The sequence below is a fragment of the Pangasianodon hypophthalmus genome, chromosome 23 (assembly GCF_027358585.1).
Source record: "Pangasianodon hypophthalmus isolate fPanHyp1 chromosome 23, fPanHyp1.pri, whole genome shotgun sequence".
NCBI classification, from domain to species: Eukaryota; Metazoa; Chordata; class Actinopteri; order Siluriformes; family Pangasiidae; genus Pangasianodon; species Pangasianodon hypophthalmus.
In genome coordinates, this window is record NC_069732.1 from 18,422,020 (window position 1) to 18,446,541 (window position 24,522).

Genomic DNA, 24,522 nt, shown 5'->3' on the forward strand with positions numbered 1-24,522 from the left:
CATTGTGGTGGTGTATAAAGGCAAAATCACAAAAACTCTGTCATTGGACCTGACTGTATATATATATATATATATATATATATATATATATATATATATATATACACACACACACACACACACACACACACACACACACACACACACACACACACACACACACACACACACTGCATATGAAAACATAATTTGGACTTGTCTTCCAGCGCCCCCTGGCGTAGGTGAAATATACAAAATAACCCAAAGAATCACAACGTGCCTCCACAAACAACATCCTACACATTTAACAAAGATATTTCAGAATAAGCAACTTATACAAGGTCTATATTGATTTCTCAAAAAATGGGACACAACCATAACAAAGTGAGGATTTATTTATAAAGGTGACAATACTAATTACAAATGAAGAGTCAAAGGTGCCAAAAAGACATACATAGTTGTCACAGATAAAGATATAAAGTTAGAGTTAGTCTAAATAAAACAAATATAAAAGATTATAAAACAAATTAGTTCCTAAACTAGTGATAATAAAGTGTGTATAAAAACCTAATTAGCCATCAAGTTACACAATGTTTCAATTCAATGACCGTGTTTCAAAAGCTAAAAATTGTATAGAAAAGCAATTAAACGTTTGGACACGGCATATATTATCCTTATTTCTAAAAATCTTATACAGCACATTCTTCATCGATAGTTCTGAGCCTTTTTTTTTACACTTTCTAGACCCACATAAGAACAGAAACTGATGAAGGAGCCCCATAATTTACTGATTATTTCAGCATCAAACCCCACCAGATTCTACCACAGCAGCTCATCCAGTCATTAGGAAACCTTTAGCCACATTCCTCATACAAGTTAGTACCTTAATGCAGTCATGAAGAAGCCTTATTTTTCATGATACCTTTGTTTACAACCACTTGTTGTATATACACACACACACACACACACACACACACAACAAAATTTTTTAGTGGTTTTGCAGAACTCAGTCTAAGTATCAACTTATCTGTTGTGCCATTTGGGATGTAATTGTTCATAGTGTGAAATATGCATTCTAAAACTGATTTTCTGATTTTTTTCATTTTCTGAGGCAAAAAGTCCACACTGAAACTACACTATACAAGTATAGCTACTGTATAAGTCTATTCAACAGTCTATAGTATGGAGCATATGTAATATTGCTGTTAGTTTTCACACAGAACAAAGCTAGGGTGAGTCAGTATAGATTCTATTTGTGACATTGCTGTATATGTGTAGAAATGACAACTATTAATGATTGCATTCAAAGAGTAAAAATACCACAACATTATAAGCAACCTGGCACCCCATCCAAGGTGTATTCCTGCCTCATGCTCAGAATTCAGAGTGACCCTGACCAGGATAAAGCACTTACTGAAGATGAATTAATGAATGAATTAATGAATGAATGAATTATAGTCAGAGTAGTAATTAATTAGCTAGTACTATTTTAATCAAGTAAACAAACTTCCACTTTGACCTAATTAGTTGAAGAGAATGAGCAAATTAATACTGATATGAGACTTCTGATCATGGAAATGATCCATTTACAAAGACAAATTTACTAATCTAGTATGTATGACACCTTATTCAGAGCCAAAGTTAAAACAGGAGAAATTCTAGGTAGACTAGTCTATGGAATTAAATTGATCAGACTTCAAAGTATTGTGGCATTGGAAACCAGGGGTCTCATTTATTAACTGTATATTAAGTGTATATTTTGTCTTTGAATGTCAGAGACAAAGAATATCTTATTATACCATCTGACACGCTAATTGATCAGACAAAAGTCCTAGACATATGTCACTCATCTGAAAAAGTGCTTATCCTTGATTGTTGGGGACATATTCTTTTCTTAGGGTGCCAATAAATATGGCGCTGAATGTATATCCAAGTTAAAATCAGTTTTCTCATATAATCTCTTAGAGTGGCAACATTACAGGTGATTGTTTAGTCACTGGAAAAACATTTATAAAATTCACCTAGGTTTGTTGCTTAAAGAAGAAGAAAAAAATTACAGGCAGCCACCATCAGACCTGCAGGCCTTGGACAACATGCCATGATCACGGGACATAAATATGTACAGACTGTCACACCCTCACTGTTAAAAAAAAAAAAACCTTGAAAATAATAAACAAACCCAAATCAAACCCAAATGTCTTCATGTCTAGTAATCAGAACCCCCAACAAAGGCCATGACAGTAAACATACATTTTATTCAGATTTACAATTTTGATCTGGAGTGGCAATAGTAAACTGAATGTTTCATAACGATATTCTCTATATGTTCAAAAGGTTCTGGACACCTGACCATCACACCCAGATGTGGTTCTTCCTCAGACTGTTACCAGAAAGTTAGAAGCACACAATTGTATAGAGTGTAGTATGCTGTAGTATTACAATTTCCCTTCACTGCAACTAAGAGGCCCAAACCTGTTCCAGCATGACAATGCTCCTGTGCACAAAGCGAGCTCCATGAAGACATGGTGTGTGAAGGTTGGAGTGGAAGAACTCGAGTGTCCTGCACAGAGCCCTGACCTCAACCCCACTGAACACCTTTGGGATGAACTGGAACACCGACTGCACCCCAGACATCCTCGACATCCCAACATCAGCGCCTGACCTCACTAATGCTCTTGTAGCTGAATGAACCCAAATCCCCACAGCCACGCTCCAACATCTAGTGGAAAGCTTCCCAGAAGAGCAAAGGGGACTAAATCTGGATGAGACAGATGGGTGTGAGGGTCAGGTGTCCACAAACTTTCAGCCATATAGTGTATTTTGTGAGATCCCTGTGAATACAGGATATTTTATTCTTCTCTGATAATTCCTCAAGACATACTGAGTTCTCAACGTCAAGTAGACAATAAAGTGTCTAATCACCTGAACAATTCTGGCACAACCATTAAGGACATGGGTCATGACATGTCTCTATTATTTCTTTATTCTTATCATTATCAGGCTACATGCCTTTCCAGATACTTTTCATTAGATATTGGAAGCCACTCATGGTCGTATATAAATCAGTGTAATCAATTTTGAAAAAACGTCCTTTAAATAAAAGTCCATTGGCGATGTCTATAAGAGCTACAGAAGACATTTTATTTATTTGTTTGTTTGCTTGATTATTTCTTTATTTATTGAGCATTTAAAAGTCAGTAAAACCCTGCTGTTCATTATGCTTAACTACCCTTTCTCTGCCATGTATGTTTTAATGTCTCTTTTTTACTTCAGATTTTCCTCAACATTTTCATTATCAATGTTAGATTCATTCATTAATTAAATAATTCACTTAATGTCACACTGGAATGGCTAAAAGTCCCCCATCAGAGAAAAAGTGAGTGCACTAGTATAACGGTGCATAAGACAAAAATGAAATTGTTTTTCACTTTGCGTATTTATAAGAACATTTTCATGTCAGATTCAGGTTTCATAGTACCCCACTGGTACGTCATTTGTAATATTAGATCATATCACTGGAATTTAGGATTTAATAAATGAGGCCTCAGGTTTGGAAAGCTGTGTGTAAAGGACACACTGAAACCACTGAAAAATGCAGTAGCATAGAATTAATTGATAATAACAGTGGATACATATACATATATATAAAAACAGATATATTTGCACAGATCAACTGTATGCACAGAGGAATCAGCCTTAGTGTTTCATTTTAGGATTTCTGATGAAGACGGTGGGGATCCTACAATTTGAGACTTTGGAGACACCTGAGAGTAATAAAAACATAAAGCCGTAAATGCTCAGTGGTAGACACAATAACAAATACAGCATGCATGAGTTGCATAATAATAAGTACATGTGATTTTTCTTACAGGGGAAGGAGGTTTGGCAAAATTCAGATGGGCATATAGAAGCACCGCAATGTCATTCTGACTGGCCTCTAGTGCTATGGAGAGAGCAGTGCTGCCATCCTGAGGGAATAAAGTTAACAAAGAAACACTCATGGAAATTTTGGAAACAATATGATCCATGTATATTCAGCTATTTTTTTTATAGTGATAAAAAACATATACCACTTTCATAAGAAAAGGAATAGATGGAGCACTCACATTATCAGTGAGAGTGGCATCACAGCCTGGTACAGAAAGAAGCTGGCGCACAATGTCCACGTGACCGTGCTCACAGGCACACATGAGGGCTGTGGAGCCATCGTCATCCTGAAGATTGACCTGAGCTCCGCAACACAGCAGAGCTCTAACCATGTCTCCTCGGCCATGACTCACTGCCAGCATCAGAGCTGTCTGCCCAGCCTAGAATATGCCAACACACAAGAAGGCCCTGTTCATACTTGGTATTAACATCTGTCTCGGTTGTCCACTTGTGATTGGATCACTCAAGACAAATGATAATATTACATCCAAACAGGGCCAAACACACACTCTTTGGGAAGCTCATGCTCTTTTTGGCAGAACCGAGAGTCCAACAGCTCCCCTGCTAATTCAAACATTTTACTCGATGATTTTTCTAGTAAATATTATTACAAGAAAAGACCTGTGTCTTCAGAATCACCATCATTCAGAGGAGATTAAAAAATGCTATTAATCACAGAGGCTCTTTAGAGAGTTAATGTAGAGTTGAGTGAAAATGTCTGTTTCCTCATAACTGTAACTATTCTCTTTGGCCAGTAGGGGGCGCACCTGGCTAGCCTTGGCATTGACATCTCCAGTGCGGAGCAGCTGCAGAACCGTCTGAAGGTCACTTTCAGAGTGGAACGCAGCCAGAGCTGTCAGCATGATAGCTGTGTAGCCAGCCTTGTTCTGCTTATCTGCATTACATAGACCTGCATAGAGCACACACAGATTTGTCAGCTAGTGAACAAAAGCAACACAGTCTCCATGGTACATGTACCCAATACAGGCTCAATCAGCATGTCAGTCAACTTTACTGGCCATGGCACTGCACATTTCAGATATTTTCCTTCTTTAATACATCTGATTAAACTCATCATCTAACTGGCAATGCCATTACTGTTTAATGCCATGAATACTGTGTATATAAAGTTAATATTGTCCATCACAGAGACTGACCTGTGTCCAGTAACAGTTTAACCACAGGAAAGTTGGAGTGTGAGACAGTGTAGTGCAGTGCTGTGTTTCCATTCCCATCAGCCATATTGATCACAAATTCCAGCAGCTGAGGTGAGACAGAGGCAAAGGCATCCATGTAGGCTCGGACCACTGCTGTGTCCGCAGATTTATGACATGAGACACGCAGCCACTCCTGTAACACTGTGGTGTAGGCTGTTCTCTGGAAGAAGCATAGTTGCAAAAGACTTCAAACAGATGTACAGGCAGGTGACTGGAGCAAATGTGGGGTTGCAGAAAAATAAAAGCACTGGGAGTGTTGTTGACCATAAGGAATGTAAATATAAACATGGGGTGGAAAAAATAAAAGAGACTTTTACTTTAAGTTGACTAAATGTCAACTAGAAACAGGGCTGCACCGGTGAGTTATATTAGGTTGATTCCCATCTAACATCATGTACCAGCTATAAAGGCAACATGAGGCAACTAACAGAGTTCAAAATTGGCCAAATAGTCAGTGTCCAAATTACAGGTGCATAAGGAACGAAAATCAGAAAATTCTTAAATCCTTCAAAGGTAACAATTTCAGCTTCAATTTTGGTTGGCAAGTTATACCAAACATAGACAAACAGCATCATCAAGCTGTAGAGTAGCAACTAAATGACCCATAAAGGCAGCCATGAAAATAACCACAAAATTAAATGTTGAAAACACATTGTCTATGACCCAGTCTCAACAAGCTCTGTTCATTATAAGATTTACAAAGCTAAAATTCAGGCAAGCTGCCATCTGCAAACTCAAATCAACAGCCAATACATGAAGATGCCTAAAACAAGCAGTGAGCAGTGGGAAAAAATGGTCAACTTTCAATCAATCTAAACAGATTTATGTTTAGAAGAATCCAAATGATGCCTTTAATCCACAATGTCTGCTGCCAACTGGTAAGTACAGCCAAGGGATCCATAATGGTATGGGCAATCATCTCATGGAAATCAATAAGTCCAATGATTGCTTTGCATGGTGGTATAACATAACAATGTAAAACACTCTTTCCTAATGATGTTTCCATTTGCCAGGAAGGTAGGAGGGTAACACATCAAGAAATTTTTTTAATGTTAAATGTAAAAAAAAAATCACCTGTGTATACTTACCAACCTCATAAAACACAACTGTTTTCTTCATCTTGTATGTGTACAGATCACTATAGCTTATTTCTTATTAAGCTTATAGCTTATAGTTTTTTAGTTTTTTCTTATATATACACACTATATGGTCAAAGTTTTGTGGACACCTGACCATCACACCCATATGTGCTTGTTGAACATTCCAGATTTATTCCCCCCCTTTGCTGTTATAATAAGCTCCACTCTTCTGGGAAGCTTTCCACTAGATTTTGGAGCGTGGCTGTGGGATTCGTGTTCATTCAGCTACAAGAGCATTAGAGAGGTCAGGCGCTGATCTGGTGAGGAGGTTCTTCCACTCCAACCTTGGCAAATCAAGTCTTCATGGAGGTGCACAGGGACATTGTCATGCTGGAACCCCTTAGCTCCAGTGAAGGGAAATTGTAGTGCTACAGCATACAAATCCTAAACATCCTACACAATTGTGTGCTTCCAACTTTGTGGAAGTTTGTGGAGGAAGAGTCTGGGGAAGAACCACACATGACTGCAGTAGGTGTCCACAAACATTTGCCCATCCCTTTTAGGTAACTGGTAACTATTATGTTACATAATTTCTAAATAGCTCCCCAAAAATACATACCGCCCCCTGTTGGCTAAAAGCATTTGGTTCACCAAGTGCTTTCTGCAAGGTATGAAGAGCTGTCATGCAGCTGTCACTCAGTTCCCCTCTGAAACTGAAGAGGCAATGATGCATTAGTTGAATTATAACACTCATTGTTGTTTATACAAATAACAAATTTAGAATTTGTACCACACCTGCTTTCTTGTTCAGGTGCTTTGTTTGAGCAGGTGTTTTCAGTTGGACTGCCGACTGGAGATTTGCCTGTATCCTGTTGGTCAGAAACATCTGAAGCCTTCAGCTGCACAGTTTGCTGGTATGGAGTGAGGTCAGTGGGTTGTGATTGGCTGTCATCTGGATAAGAAGCACCAGTGGTATGCGATAGAGCAGTGGGCTCTTCAGTGGTCAGGCCTGAGGATTCTGGCTGGTTAGAATTTTGCTGGCTATCTGAGCTAGTGGCTTGGGGTTGGTTAACAGTTTGTCCCAATGTCATGCAGACTGCTGATGATTCGTTGGAACTATGTTCAGGGCAAATGGCAGTGTTTTTGGTGGTATATTGCTGAATGGAATCTGATTCTGCTGACAGGATATGAGTCTCCTGAGGAGCCATGGCAGTTGTAGACGACTGGATTGCAGAGTGCCATTTGTCAGAATCTGAGGCTGGTGACATTATAACATGTTGACATGTGGCTGTGTCCAAGGCTGGTGATTGGGTGATGCTATGCAAACCTGAGCCCTCATTAAGTAAAAGTGGGGCGTTGCTGTGCTGGGCATTTGCTGTCTCTATAGATTTGGGAATTACAGGGACAGAAACAGCAGAACTGCTGACAGAGGTAGCCTGAGGGTGATGAGCTGGAGATTCCGGTAGTTTCTCAGTGGCTTCATGATATTCGCTTGCATCACTCTCATCATCTGAACTCTCAGAACTGCTCTCTGATGAAGTGGACTCATACCTGTAGTTCATACCTGTAGTTACTGCTCTCATTGAATAGTTACTACAAAAAGTTACTACAAGAGGACAGAGAAAATGATAAGTAGGTTCCACTAACTAATATACAGCACTTAAATAATATGTTATATAATAATTACACAGTAAAAATGCTGAAAGTTATGGAATACATATTAATTTTACCCTCCATTCACGCCTATGAACTGCAGATTCTTCTGGGTTGAAGAAGAGCCTGGTTCTCTGTCTGCCTTATGCTTCATGATTGATCTCAAGCTGGAATGAGGAGAGGCTTTAAAAGAAATAAGGGTCCTTAATGTTATTGTTTAAAAACCTGTTGAGATGCATATATTCATGTATACATACAAACTCATTGAATGGAAGAATGGCAAAAGACATACCTGGTTGGGGTGCACTTTCATGTGAGTGCATAACTTCTGTGGCCAACTGCTGTTTCTGTTCTCTGTCCCTCAGCCTCTGGCAAAGGGGAGCTGCTTGGCTGTAGTTTGTCTGCATAACACTAGAAGGGGTGGTGACTGGCACTGATGTGGACAATTCACTTCTTAGGACCTCTCTTACCTGTTTGGAGCTTACTGCAATTGATTCTGGGACAGTAGGCAGAAGGAGAACACAAAACACAACAAGATTTAACATTGACTATTACACTTTTTAAGTGACAGGTAAACAATGGAAAAGGCAGTATTGGAATTGTGGTATCAATACATACCTTCTGCACTCAGAGGCTCTGCATATCCTCTGTGAGGAGTTCCCTCCAGCAGGGGTGCAGATAGAGGTCGGCTGGAGGTGCTGCATTGCTGAGTCCTGAGCATCACCATAGGCTGCTCCAGCGTGTACACCTGGATCCCCACGGTCCTCTGCTGCTTCTGTTGTCCTTGCTGGGTAAAGCTGACCAGTGTGTGGAGGCCAGCACCTCCCAGGTCGTGCTGATCCTGCCAGCCCAGGCTGGTGGCCCTCACAGCATGATCGGCCTGCAGGGTCCCACCCTGCCTCTCCTTCTGCACTGCCTCCACCTGCATCTGGGCACTCTGTAGCTCTTGCATAGTCTTTCTCAGCTGCACCTCCAACTGGTCCACTTTGGACTTCAGAACTTCTGTCTCTGGCAGAAAGCCCAAGTCTTCCTCCCTCACACCTACACCCACCTGGCAAGTATTTTTCTCCTTATTGCCTGGACCCACACCAATGGTTCGAACCTCTTTCCTGGTCCCTGGCTGAACACTGCCCATGATCACAGTATCTTCTATCTCACAGCCTGAGTCCTGACGTGAGCTATCAGGGGTAGTGGGTGAGAGTCCCACCTCCACCTTACTGGTACCAGCTTCCACTCCCTCCTCTGGAATGTCAATGTAGAGCTCTCCACGTGGCCGCCCACGGCTGAACCCATGGGTGTGGCCCAAGAACTTCTGACTTTTTAGCTGCACACTAAGCTGTCGCTTTTCCTCCTGCAGCACGGAGATCTTCACTTGCAGCACAGGAATGGTCTTCACTTGCTCTTCCAGATCCCGGATCTTCTTAAGGGCCATGGCCATCTGCTCACGTACATGCTGTAGGTGGGCTGGGGTGGGAGATACGGGTGTGGACAGGCCTGAGCTGGCAGGTGTGTATGAACTTCCCCCTCCCTGAGCACGATTGAAGCTGTGGGCACTGGACAGAGAGGTGTTGGAGCCAGCAACACTGCTGTGCATGCTGCCTAAGTTGGAAAAGCGAGTGTCCTTCTCTTCCTCCAGCTTTCGCCGTGCATCTAGCAGAGTCTTCTCCACACGGGCCATGCTGAAGTTTGGACGCTGAGAGGTGTGATAGCCTGGTGCACAGTATGAATAGGATGAGTGGCGGCTGTCCATGCTGGCATTGGAGCACAATGACTCAGTGGAGGTCCACCATGAGCCAGTGTATCCATAACCACGGGGCAGAGAACCATAGCGTGGACGTCGCTGAACAGGGACCCTCTTTATAGTGTTACCCTTTTCAATGTCATTAACATATTTGAGGAAGTCCAGATCCAGACGGTAACCATAGGGGGTCTCTACTGAGTAAGGAGCCTCCGTATCCTTCGGGTGCAGGGAAGTGGGGACTGTAGAGTTAATCTTCCCTGCAAAGTGGGGTAATCAACTTTAAACCAGTGTAAATCTCACTCTAATGTCTTAGCCAGACAACAGAGAATAGCATTAATGGTAGGCTATAGACATCTAGCAAACCTAATTCTTTTGGTAAATATGTCCATTTGTAAATATTTTCAGAAAATAATAACAGAAAATCTCTGGCCATATGTGTAACTGGGGATGCTGGGACGTGTCTCCGGTATTGGTTTTTAATGCAGTCTGTTAGAAAGTCTTGTGAAAGAATGTGATCCAAACACTTTTTAAAAATATTAATTAACCTGTCCACATGTTTCATTACCATAAAATGGCCAGCTTCCTTTTTCATCTCCTTTTAAATGTCATTCCATATGACTGTTAGCCATATTTTATGATGTATGATTTATACATGCTGCCGAGCAAGAATTAGGATTTCTTCATGTAACACTTATATAGTTATAATTGGTGTAAAGAGCATGCTCACCTATAGAGAAGGTGGTTATTTATAAAGAGTTTTATTATTTATAAACAGCCTGACTGGATTGACTGTTTCCAATCCAATCACAATTTAAAACCTTCTGAAACAACTATAAACCATGCATCTGACACTAGCCACATTACAAACCATTACATAGGCCATTACGTTAGTTGATCTGTGGTTCATATAGGGTTTCCCTGTACAGCCTTGTTGCTAAAAAGACTATAGACAGTATTTAGTAGATTTTAATGACAGGAATCAATGTTCAATTTAGAAATACTGAATTGCTGTGTATATTAACTATAACATTATTGTTGCTAAGGATATAGACCTGTTGCACTAGTTAATTAACTAGTGCAACAGGTCTATATCCTTAGCAACAATAATGTTATAGTTAATATATAGTATAAAACTCATACAACTGCCCCCAATAAAGATTAAATGAAACCTATGCCACTGTTTACACTGTAGAATGTGTCTTTTCTTGAGAATGCAGATATTAGTATCAGACATGTACTATCATCTGTGAGTGATCATATGATTGATCACATTGTACCATGTACCATGAGTTTGCAATTGCACGATTTAATAATTTATCTATCTATCTATCTATCTATCTATCTTTGCAGACTGCATCAGTGGTTACAAATGATGCAATGCTAAGATGTATAATGCAAAAATAACCAACCTGGAAAGCTGGTGTCCATATGTAGCACTTGAGCCATGATTCAATAGCAACCTCCTGTAACACCATCACATACAAAAACTAAAAAAGGACAAATAGAGAGAGAGAGAGAGAGAGAGAGAGAGAGTTACTGTTACTGCATGAGCAACTTTCTCATCATTCATCCAGTGACACAGAAGGCCAGCTGCCTCCACTCAGAAAAAAAATGCCCCAACGTGGGGTCTACAACACTACACAAACGGCCTTGATCAGGAGTGTTATTCTACCCGTTCGTTCAAAGGCAGAGGACGAAGCCAGCAGTCAGCATCAATGTGTAATGTGGGTACTTTACAGTTTGTTATGGTTTAATTTGACCCCTTGTAGTCCATAAGAGCCTTTCTGACTTGGTTTGCTGTCTCTCTCCACTACAGGGATTGGAATATTTTCTGTTTGCTTCTGGGTCTCACACTTAAAGGAAAGAGAATGGAAAGGAAACTTTCCCTGGCAGCTACAGATACTTGTGGAGAAAGCGCTTCTCGTTGCAACCTTATTAGGAATCATTTCTCTCTCGATGGTTCTCCATATGGAGGTACTGGAAAAAGAAAATACGCACTCTCTCTCTCTCTCTCTCTCACACACACACACACACACACACACACACACACACACACACACACACACTCTCCCTCTCACTTGCCTTCCACCTCTGTCCAACTCCCTTTTTCTTCGTTTTTGCTTTTCCAGTACCTCCCTCGTTCTCTCCCCCCTCCCCCTAGTCAGCTGAGGATCAGGAGATTGCAGATGACTGCTGTCTCCTCTTCCTCCTTCCTGTCTCTCAGTGGTGCATCCCAACTCAAGCAGAGACCTATTCCACGTTTAAAACAGTTTGGCCGAACAAAACATGCTCTGAGAAAGGGTGCATATATTCATATTAGCTTTTAACTTAGCATGATGTTTTTTCACAGAGCACGATTACATTAAATATCCAGCAGACTTGAGCGTGTACCCTCTTCAATTTGCATATGGTTACTGGAGCTAGAGTATCCTTGCCAAAAATTAATTTTCTAGGTAATTACTGTGGGGGAAGGAGGCTGGGGGTGTTGTACACATGATCCATCCCTCCCTTGGCTATCCGTGTTTATTCCATTAAAACAGTTTCAGATCTGACAGCCCTTTGTCCACTTGGCTGAGGTCAGCCCTGATCAATTTTTTTGTTCAAACATGGGCACTGCTTTCTATTTCACACCAAAACCTTTACCCTGAGCCTGTCCAAGGCTGCACCAGGAAATCTAGGGCACTCTGAAACACTGACGAAACTCACTCAGTATTTTTGTGACCTTTTCAGCACACAAACAATCCTTTTATCTTCTTTCCCACTGTATGCTGTCATTCTTTCTCTAATGCTCTTGTCTACTATAAGTCTAGTTGGATGATATATGGGTACAGCAAAAAGGGAATTTATATAACCTTGATTTGCTTAGCAAAAATGGAATACAGCTATGGTGCAAGTCATCTGCAGTTTAACCATGGGTTTCAGAGAAGAGACAAAAATCTCTGCACAGACATGCATCTGAATATGCTGTTGTCTGTGTCATTTTGTACATGTGTGTGTGTGAAAAACTCAGCAGGGGGGTAGAGGACAGACTTTAAGGGGAAGCAAATGATAAAGGTATATTTAGAGTCTGACAGTATGACAAACATCTCAGTATCATCCAAAATGTCTTCTCCTCTCAGCATGCTTTCCCACTATTTTGGTCTCACTGTCCTTTTCCTGAATACACTCCACCTCTTTTTCTCCTCTCCAACTGTCTCTACTGCCCAACTTAAGACATTCACTGTTCTTCTAATTCATTGTTTCCTTTCCTTTCTGTTCTGCCCCCCAATGCTTTGCCCCGTATTCCAAACAACCCTCCCCCATTCATGCCAGCAATGTGAGTTCCCTGAGCAGAGCAGTATTAGTCTGAGAGCTTATGGTATGGTATGTGTGTTTGTGTGAGTGTGTGCATGCACGAAGCAGTGACCTTCCCCCCTGCATGGCAGACCATAAACAGTGTTTAACTGAGTTGATATTGAACAGAGATGGCGATGCTCATCCCCTCCACAGGAAGCTGTGTGGGGGATTTCACTAATATGGCCAATTTTTCTGTCTACCCAAGTCAACGTAAAAAAAAAAGAAAAAAAGAAAAAACAACAACAACAATAACAATAACAACAACAACAACCAAAAAAACCCTGCCCTGGACAGATATCACACTCTCTGGTTTCTCTAACACCCATCTCTACATTCCTTCCATACCAGGGTCCATTTACTCTTCTTGTCTATAAAGGAAGGAAACACATCTCCAACAGTTATCAATTCTCAGATGCCCCATATCCCATAACTAAGTAAAATCATTTAGAGTTTAGAGAAAGATTTGTTTTTTTACCAAGTAATAAAGTCTATATTAAGGATAAGTATCATGTAAGCTGAAGTGTATATAGGCAGCTAGATTCCTAAAGCATACAAAAGACATCATAGTGTGTGTTAGCATGTGAAATTCAAAACCATAAAGAGTGGACACTTTTCTTGAAGTCAGAAATGCATTCCTTGCACCCAAAAATCTCTGCGTGTTTTTGGGGTCAGGTTTTGAAGGCGTTGCCTCAGTGCAGAAATGATTCAAAGTGCTACAACTGCACCTCTCCACCCAGCTTCAACCATTCTTTCCTTCTGTCCTCTTTCTGCTCCCTCCCTTTCTTTAGGATGGTGCCTCAATTTTGAAGGAAAAAAATATGGAATTTATGAGCAGCACAGTCCAACACTGGCTTCTTTGAATTATATGCAGACATGTAATGACCATGTGTGTGATTCTTCCCAGCACCACACCAGGAATATCACAGACCCTGAATTGAAATGCATAAAAATATAAACATAGAGCCTAAAGTGGACCATTATCTGTAGGAGTAGAGAGCCAAATTCCATCTTTGCTTTAAATATGCTGCTGGGTTCCACATCCTTACTGCTTACCATTACAAACACCACACCTCCCCCTCGCCTAGGTCCACAACAACATGAGGCTTGGCAAGTCCTTCTGATGTCTGGGAAAACTCAGCACAGTAACATTGAGCAAAGATTTTTTTTTTTTTTTTTTGACCAACAAGCATTAGTCACTACTAAGTTCACTTTTTCAAAACTCTGCACACAGTTAGCGCAACAGCACTCTATGTGGACCAAACTGTAAATACATTGTTTATTGTTTGACATAAAATGTATTCAACATTTTTGCGTACATTTTCCACTTGGTTTCCATCACCAGCAAAACTATGAATTTCTACAGCCAACTTTACAAATGCTTACATAATTTGTGTCCAAATCAATTACATTCATGTTCCAAACCAAATGGATAGGAGGCTGTTGTCAAATTAGATTAGAAATAGTATACTGAACTAAATCAAATCCCTAAAAAGGGCCACAGTGAATATTCTCATCAGAGAGGTACCAGCAGCTCTGTGTGTGCAGGAATATCATACCACAAATCCAATATAGAGTGCCTAATTCATTTACAGATAACCTCTAAAGAAGGTCTGAGCCTGTAATAAAGCCTCGTGCGGCCACACACTAATTTTCACTTTGATTTACTTTTTTAATTTTTACTTTTACATTGCTTTTCCTCTTACATTATGTACTAATACTTAATCCTACAGCAGATTTGGAAAGCTTATGATCAAGTGTTTATATTTTTATTTTTCAAAATCATCTAACTGTTTTTATTTTAAATTGTTTTTTCCCTGATGTATACAGCATAATATGTACAGTCATGAGATTGAAAGTAAGGGAAAATTATCAGTTACAATACAAAACAAACTAAAGTTAAAAAAATAACATCAATCAGTACATATTGTATAGATAATTTACTATAATGACACCAGCTGTTAGGGTCCTTTTGCATGCTTTTGCTCTAATCGACAGTGTTCTTGTTACAAGACATGTAGTACTAGTGTTTCAATAGGCCTAAGAGTTTATTTTGAAATGTGTTTGTGTCATTTTCTTAGTTATAGTGCATTCTGGTCATGAAATGAGCTGATGTGCTAATCTGGGTGTTTGTACAGAGATAGGTATGACGTGAACATGGTAATGACTAATGCTTATTAGCAACTAAGAAAAAAAAACAAAAACAAAAAAAAAACTGTAAATGCTTCTAATGACTCACACTCCTAAAGCTGGAATAGATTAACATTCACCAAGCCCAGTCACTCTCTCCATCAACCCAAAAAGCACTAGCCTCCCATAGACAGCTAGAGCTTGATAATTATGATCAGATTAGATGAATTTATGGGCGTATAATAGGTATTTATAGGAGTATAGTAGGAATGTTCACACCTTATACTTGATTCTGTTAGAGTGGCATCACTGATGTTATGTACTACCACTGTCTTTGATGCAGTAGCAGTGTGGCCACTCAGTTGTGGCATTTGATGGTGCTCATATTTATACAACTGCTGCTGTGATGCAGAGCTGTGAGAGTGAGCTGATCACCTTTATACTATGATGAAACATTTCCATCCTGATAAGAGTGTTCTCTTCCAGGATGACAATGACTGTATCCACAGGGCATGAGGGCTAATGAGTATGTATATGGTATGCATCATAGGCTATATCCTTTGCAGTCATCAGTTTGCCTTACTACGGCACTAGTAAGATTTTCCTTTAATTTGTCACCTATCTGTAGGCTACAAATTCTGTCTCCTTTTTCACTGTGTTTGTTAGTCTATGACCGTTATGATTTCTTGATCTTTATGATTAGGATTTCTTGTTTTCCCTCAGAATGCATTCTTCAACAACCCACTAGTGTAAAGGGTGCAATCTGAAAATTCAAATGTTAGTGGGTTTGTTAAATTATTCCATTATGGAACAGCATCATGCTGAGAGCTGAGAACATTGAGTTATATTGTTCCAGCAGTTTTGTCATGCCAGTGCCTGGAATGAGAGAGAGAGAGAGAGAGAGAGAGAGACCCTTAAAGAACAAAAAAGTGACATGCAGATCACAAAAGCACCATTCATTCTGGCCCTAGCTCCACAGCTGGTTTTAATAGAGGGAGGGAGAGAGCGAGAGAGAGAGAGAGAACACTCATGTACACTGGACTGTTGCTGAGAGGTCTCATTCTTTCACTGATACATAGTATCATGCAGTGATTAAATTATGATGTTTTTTCACTCCAACTCCAAGAGTGTCTACAAAAAATAAAGCATTGCCAAATATCAAATGTTCAGCTGTTTTAATTAACTTGCAAAGAAATCAATGTATATAACAACAATACAGCAGTAGTAAAATCACTTATTATATGAGTACACATTTGTTCACACAAGTATGCCTTCACATTGGCTAACAGGCTAACAGTCTGACTGCTAAACTCACTTAAAGAGAACATCAAGAATTTTCCCTCAACCAGCCTTAATTAAACTGTAAGCAGAGCACAGAGTCATGGCTCATTACCAATGAAGGCATTTGGGTACAGGTCAGAAAGAGTTACAGGAAAGGGAGCTGCAGCTCCCCAGGGACACAGATACAAGTCCCCCCACTTCCTCCCAACATAGCTTAGGAGAGGCAAAGATCAGGAGAAACAGATATAAAGAGTAAAAGGACAGAATGAGAAGAACATGCAAGAGCACTAGAAAAGAAATAAAGTTAAATCCAGAGGTGTGAGAAAGCAAGAGGGGATGTGTAAAGAAGGAAAAACCAATCCATACACACAGAGTCAAACACTTTGGCACAATTCAGAGTAGCCAACTCACCAATCAGCATCAGGAACCCAGAAGAAACCTACACTAACACAGGGAGTATGTGCATAGAAACACCACACAGACAGAAACCCGAGCTCAGGATCAAACCAGGAACCCTGGAGCTGTGAGACAGGAATGCTAGCCACTGCACCACTGTGCCACCAAGAAGGAAAAACAGAAGGAGAAAAGATGCAAATGGAAATTTCTCAATAAAAAACATGCCCTCTGCAATAAGACAAAGCTCCAGTCTGGTTAGTTTAAGAAAGCTTTCAGTCTTTAAGTCCCTGCAATTGCCAATAGCCTTGTAAAGACTGCAAAGTAAAGATGAAGGGAATGGGAGATGCTTAAAAGAGGTTTAGTTGAAGCTTTGAACATGAATAATAGCACAATCACAATAAACCTCTCCACACAGATTAAACTGCCTCATTCTAAGAGATCATATTCTTGTCATTCCTTTGCCCAGTTAGGGAGGAAAATAATGATTAGGAGACTACAGAGATAAAAACTGGGTCATAACAGGACATTGAAGAAGCTTCCAGAAGGTTTTAGGTATTTGTTAAACATTACATTGTGCACAAACTGTTTACATTTTCCCTTTGGTTAAAGAAATTCAAGTAGATTTCAAAGTCCACAAATCCGGTCAACAAAGTGCATGTGCTGAAATGGGCTAAGCATAAATGGAATAGCAGAGGTGGAGGAAACCCTCTGGGCAAACTAATCAGTACTTCTATGTGTATTTCAGATCTTTTGTCCCTCTACTGTAATATGAGGATTCCTAGAATCTCAAATAGCTATTTGGCTGTCCCTAGGACAAAATTAAGTCCAAGGGGAATGTTGTATTTTCAGTGAATGCACCAGCACTCTGGAATACTTTATCCACTTCTATAAGGTTTATTTAGATATTTTATTTAATACTTGTAGATATCTTAAGACATATTAACATATTATTTTTATTCCCTTGCATTTAGTGACTCCTTTTTATATGTAGTGAGTTTATTAATTTTAGACTGACACTCTTATGTTTTTGTTTTATGTTTTATTTATAATTAATTTAAGTAAATAAAGTCATTTTTTTACTTTGTGAAGTACTTTGTGAGTGAATCTTGAAAAGTGCAATATAAATAAAGATTTGCTTGGGTTACTGAAAGCACTTGTGAGCACAACCAAATGCCAAAATCCTTCCTATCTGATGTCACCATAGTCTGCACAGACAAACCCACACACACATACACATGGGGGCTGCTTTTAACATTAGGGAGTGGTTATGGAGGAACCAACGCTATTTGGTGTAGCAGCCAGAACTCAGAGCCCAGGATGGGGCCTCACCCTGCTCACGTTACTGCAGGAGTGAGAGAGAGAGAGCAGAGCAACACACACGTCATCACATTATTGGCCACAGTACTGACCTCTAACAGGAAACGGTACATGGGTGGGACAACAGGAATTGCTAAAGCAACAAGAAGAAAAGAAAAAAAAACAAAAGTAGAATTCCTATGAGAATCAGGGGATTACGTGTGATGAAGGATAGAGAAAAGCCGTCTGGAGTGGGATACTTCAGGAAGAGTGTTTGGAGAGAGTGGTGAAGATAAAAAAACAAATTTAGGGAAAATGATGAGGGAATAAACTTCTACATGTGTAAATAAGCATAAATGGTACTAATGTTTCATTTAAGAAACACTCGAGACTTGGGCTTGGTGAGCACACCTCAAATGGTAACGTAAAAAAAATGGGGGAGGAATGGGGTTGGAGACATCTCATAGGAAAGAGTACACATACATTCAGGTTCCAGGCCCCAGGCTCACAGCAGTTGAGGCATGTTAATGCAATCATTTTAATCATAAACAAACATTTTATTAAGCAATCCTCTAATTAAAGGATCCATTACGCAATCAGAATTAGATATAAACAGCAGTCGAACAAACAGTCCCTGAACTAGAAAATACAAATACATGACACATCAACATTGCAAAGTACTGAAAATAAATAGATATGCCAAAAATATCATACTTTAGACCAAACTATACTGTAGTCTTGGTAAAGTTAGTCTACTGGATTCTCTGGTAGTTAATTTGGCTAGTTTTTACTGCCTTATTGCTGGTACTTAAGAAGAAATTTAGGAAAAAAAATGTACTGGTTCCTGCATCATATGTAACATCTAAGTAGGGATAGTCACAACGAATCCTGGGTCAGGTTTTTCCCCATAATGCAGTGTTGATGTACTTGACATAGACAATGCTTCCAAATCAGTGCACTAGATTCATTACTGTGAATAGCCATACAATTTACTATGGATTTTTCTACTGATTGTATTATCAAACACAGCGCAAAGTATTGTACCAAACTGACAATTTACAATAGTGGGGAATATTCATTCCTAAGATGTGAAAGACATTACAGCCAAAACATTGCCTCCATCCTCATATTTAGATGTATGAAGTTTAGATTAAATTGCTGAAAAAATATGGTTTGTCTGCATTGTGCTGCTGCTGAATAGGAAAACAAGGCATGTAAACAGTATATCAAAATGCCTTGCCAAAAAGACAAGCCCTGTCCCTGACACCTTCAATAATTATAATTGAGCACAATTATAGGTATACAATTATTATATGTACATGAAGTTACCTACCAGCTAATCAAAAAGCAATAGTGCAATGCATAAAATCATGCAGTTACAAGTCAAGAGCTTTAGTTTAATATTCACATCAAACATCAGAATCCCAGGAGATCAGCAGTTTCTGAAACAGTCAAATCAGCTTGTTAAACGTGCCATGGTCAAAGTCACTGGGATCATATCCCATTCTGATGTTTGGTGTGAACAATAACTGAAGCTTTTGACCTACATCTGCATGATTTTATGCACTGCACTGCTACCACATAATTGGCTGATTGGATAATTGCAAGAACAAGCAGGTGTACAGGTGTAAACTCACGGAGCACTTTATTAGGAACAGTAGACTAATACTGGGTAAAACCTCCCTTTGCTTTCAAAACAGCCTCAATTCTTCATGGCATGGATTTCACAAGATATTGGAAACACTCCTCTGAGATTCTGGTCCACGTTGACATTATTGCATCACGTAATTCCTGCAGATTTTTCAGGTGCACTTTCATGCTGCGAGTCTCCCGTTCTACCACATCCCAAAGGTGTTTTATTGGATTCAGCTCCAGTGACTGGGATGGCCACTGAAGAACACTGAACTCATTGCCATGTTCATGAAACCAGTTTGAGACAACTTTTGCTTTGTGACATGGTGCATTATCATGCTGGAATGATAAGCCATTAGAAGATGGTAAATTGTGGCCATGAAGGGATGCACATGGTCAGCAAGAATAATCAAATACTCTGTGGCATTCAAGCGATGATTGATTGGCATTAACAGGCCCAACGTGTGATAAGAAAACATTCCCCACACCATTACACAACCTCCACCAGCCTGGACTGTTGAAGGCAGGTTGGGTCCATGGAGTCAAGCTGTTGGTGCCAAATTCTGACCCTCAACAGACTTCGAGATTCATCAGACCAGGCTACATTTTCCGGTCTTCAACTGCCCAGTGTTGGTGAGTCTGTGCCCACTGCAGCCTCATATTTCTGTTCTTGGCTGACAGAAGTGGAACCCGACGTGGTCTTCTGCTGTTGTAGCCCATCCGCCTCAAGGGTCGAAGTACTGTGCATTCTGAGATGCTTTTCTGCTCACCATAATTGTACAGAGTGATTATCTGAGCTACTGTAGCCTTTCTGTCAGCTCAAACCAGTCTGTTCATTCTCCGCTGACCTCTCTCATCAACAAGGCATTTCTGTCTGCAGAACTGCCACGCACTGGATGTGTTTTTCTTTATCGCACCATTCTGAGTAAACTCTAGAGACTGTTGTGTGTGAAAATCCCCGGAGATCAGCAGTTATAGAAATACTCAAACCAACCTGTCTGGCACCAACAATCATGCCACAGTCAGAATCACAGAGATCGCATTATTTTCCTCATTCTAATGGTTGATGTGAGCATTACCTAAAGCTGCTGGCTGTATCTGCATGATTTTATGCATTTCATCTGCTTCCACACAATTGGCTGATTAGATAATTACATGAACAAGTAGGTGTACAGGTGTTCCTAATGCAGTGCCTAGTGAGTGTATATTAGATGTGTAATGGTACACAAAATTCTAATTCAGTAAGATTTTGATATGGTGGTGGATTGATATTATACATTTTCAGTAGACTTGGGGTTCAGCAGATTTGGCACACTGTAATGTTTCAGTTCACCACTCAGTGTCCTTATGAGAAGCGTGTTGAAAAAAAAAACATCCCTGTAGCCTCTCCTGATTTGAGATAAAGAGGAAGTTACTTTTTCCAGGGAGGGAGTGTGAGCTTGATTAAGTTTAACTGTTTATTACACATGATACGTAATATAAGTGGTACTTTATTGCATTATGCAACCTGTTGAGGATATTGTTCAATACTGAGACATAGCAAGAGAGCATCACATCGAACAAAAATGAAACATCATACTGTTATGGCCCTAGTGTGGATGGATGGAAAGATGGATGGATGGATAATCTATTTTAATTTATTGGTCGTAGGGGGTAAATTCGGGATATATGAAATATGTGATTTGAAGAAATACCTGGCATACTTCTCACAGAGACTCCCTTATATGCAATAAATCTGAAGAGTTTTGAGATGTAATACAAACTGTACCTTCTCCTGTCACTGGGGTGGTGCTCTTATCGTTTGCATCTTTAATATGTATCTTTCACCTTTATAAACTGCAAAAAATGACACCAAGGCAAAACAGTGTCATGAAACGAAATGAAAATATCTTAAATGTAGTCGAATTGATAGAATATTTCTTATTATAAGATTGCAACAAACCAAACATAAGATTATTAAACCTACTTCTAAACATTTTTCACTGATTTCAACAAGATCTAGTCTTGCTCTGTAAGAATTTATTTCTAGAAAAAAGCAAAATGATCTGCCTGTAGAATTATAAAATGTCTAAAAATAGGTTTAATAATATTATATTTGGTTTATTGTAATTTTATAATAGGAGCAGTGTAGTGGTGTAGTGTACCTTTAAAAGGGATTTAGTTACACAAAGTGACTGTAACTGGAGTTTTAGAGTAAAGTTTTTAAGGTAGATTATATGCACATTTCTAGATTAAAGATACACACCACCACTGAGGGTTCCACCCCAGAGACAGGGTTGAGTAGCCTACGCTTTTTTCTCAGTGCTAAGATCAGTCTTTTTTCCTTTTTTTAAAGTGGTCTGGACAAAAGTTTCGACAAACTCCAGTTTGTTTGAAAGGGCTAATTTGAAAACTATTTCGAACAATAATTCATCCATGAAGGGAGTGTCACAAGTATGAGGATTAAACAATAGACCAGTGACCACTGGAAGACTGGTAACGCAGCGGATCTGAGAGAGACGCAGGAATCTGCTGAACATCTGGAAGTCATGAAAGTGTCCGAAAGCAGCGGTTCCACCCCCTCCCCTGAGCCCAAGCGATCACTTTACACCTACAAATCCCCATCAACTACAAAAAAATTAAAAAATAACCCCGCAAAATATTGTTCAGTCAGGCGAATTACAGCCTATTTACCCACTCTGGAAAGGCAAGTTTGATTTTTGCATGATTTTTTATTCCAGAGTAGAAGCGCCCCTTCTCCTTCCTCTGGATCCCTAACTGGGAAGATGTTAAACATCATATCAAACAAGCTGTAAGATAAATTCGCATCATTTCAGACAGCAGGAAAGCAGAGCTGTGTGTCAGTGCAGGAGCTACTCTACTGAGAGAATAAAGTCACCGCGCGCGCGCGCTCCCGTCAGCAAAGCATTTCGTTAAAAGACGCTCTGCGTCAAGCAGCTGAACTGTGATTAATACTGGACTGTGATTAATACTGAACTGTGATTAATACTGGACTGTGATTAATACTGAACATCAGTGATTAATACTGAACATCATTTCTCCCAGCTGCCAGGCAGAACACAGCGCGATTCCCTGTCGGCGTCCCGTTACTTTGTTCCCGGACAAAAATGTAACCGTGCCATCACCATGCCAAATGAAGTGAAAAAGAAAAAGCATAAGCATGTTCATACACACCTGTCTAAATATATGTGAACTAGAAAAAAGAAGACTTAAAATGGATATTTAGCTTACCCTTTCCTTGTCCCTTTAGCCGTGTAAGGCCAGCAATCTCACTGACAGCGAGACAAAAACAGTGCAGTGAGCCAGAGCATGAGGAGAATCCCCTCCCTCTGCTGTTAAAGGGCCAGGACCACACCATGAGACACTACACAACACAACACAACGACCAAGACCACACCATGAGACACTACACAACACAACACAACACAACGGCCAGGACCACACCATGAGACACTACACAACACAACACAACACAACGGCCAGGACCACACCACGAGACACTACACAACACAACGGCCAGGACCACACCATGAGACACAACACAACGGCCAAGACCACACCATGAGACACAACACAACACAGTACAACACAACACAACGGCCAGGACCATACCATGAGACACAACACAACACAACACAACGGTCAGGACCACACCATGAGACACTACACAACACAGCACAACGGCCAGGACCACACCATGAGACACAACACAACGGCCAGGACCACACCATGAGACACAACACAACACAACGGCCAGGACCACACCATGAGACACTACACTACACAACACAACGGCCAAGACCACACCATGAGACACTACACAACACAACGGCCAAGACCACACCATGAGACACTACACTACACAACACAACGGCCAAGACCACACCATGAGACACTACACAACACAACACAACGGCCAGGACCACACCATGAGACACTACACAACACAACACAACGGCCAGGACCACACCATGAGACACAACACAACGGCCAGGACCACACCATGAGACACAACACAACACAACGGCCAGGACCACACCATGAGACACTACACTACACAACACAACGGCCAAGACCACACCATGAGACACTACACAACACAACGGCCAAGACCACACCATGAGACACTACACTACACAACACAACGGCCAAGACCACACCATGAGACACTACACAACACAACACAACGGCCAGGACCACACCATGAGACACTACACAACACAACACAGCACAGCACAATGGCCAAGACCACACGATGAGACACTACACAACACAACACAACGGCCAAGACCACACCATGAGACACTACACAACACAACGGCCAGGACCACACCATGAGACACTACACAACACAACACAGCACAGCACAATGGCCAAGACCACACGATGAGACACTACACAACACAACGGCCAAGACCACACCATGAGACACTACACAACACAACACAACGGCCAGGACCACACCATGAGACACTACACAACACAACACAGCACAGCACAATGGCCAAGACCACACGATGAGACACTACACAACACAACGGCCAGGACCACACCATGAGACACTACACTACACAACACAACGGCCAAGACCACACCATGAGACACTACACAACACAACACAACGGCCAGGACCACACCATGAGACACTACACAACACAACACAGCACAGCACAATGGCCAAGACCACACAATGAGACACTACACAACACAACAGCCAGGACCACACCATGAGACACTACACTACACAACACAGCACAGCACAATGGCCAAGAGCACACGATGAGACACTACACAACACAACACAACGGCCAAGACCACACCATGAGACACTACACAACACAGCACAATGGCCAAGACC

General features: G+C 40.6%; 1 protein-coding gene across 1 annotated transcript; it reads right to left on the reverse strand.

Annotated features, from left to right (window-relative positions):
* Positions 1 to 356: 356 nt before the first annotated feature.
* kank2 (KN motif and ankyrin repeat domains 2) lies at positions 357 to 23,010 on the reverse strand. The gene is made up of 12 exons (XM_026929782.3): positions 22,896 to 23,010; positions 11,006 to 11,083; positions 8,474 to 9,853; positions 8,148 to 8,351; positions 7,933 to 8,038; positions 6,998 to 7,753; positions 6,822 to 6,915; positions 5,064 to 5,283; positions 4,674 to 4,816; positions 4,086 to 4,286; positions 3,849 to 3,947; positions 357 to 3,743 (listed from the first exon to the last, which is right to left on the reverse strand). The coding sequence occupies exons 2-12, from the start codon at positions 11,040 to 11,042 to the stop codon at positions 3,684 to 3,686; spliced, it is 3,300 nt and encodes a 1,099-aa protein (XP_026785583.3). The 5' UTR covers positions 11,043 to 11,083; positions 22,896 to 23,010; the 3' UTR covers positions 357 to 3,683.
* Between the last annotated feature and the right edge of the window lie 1,512 nt (positions 23,011 to 24,522).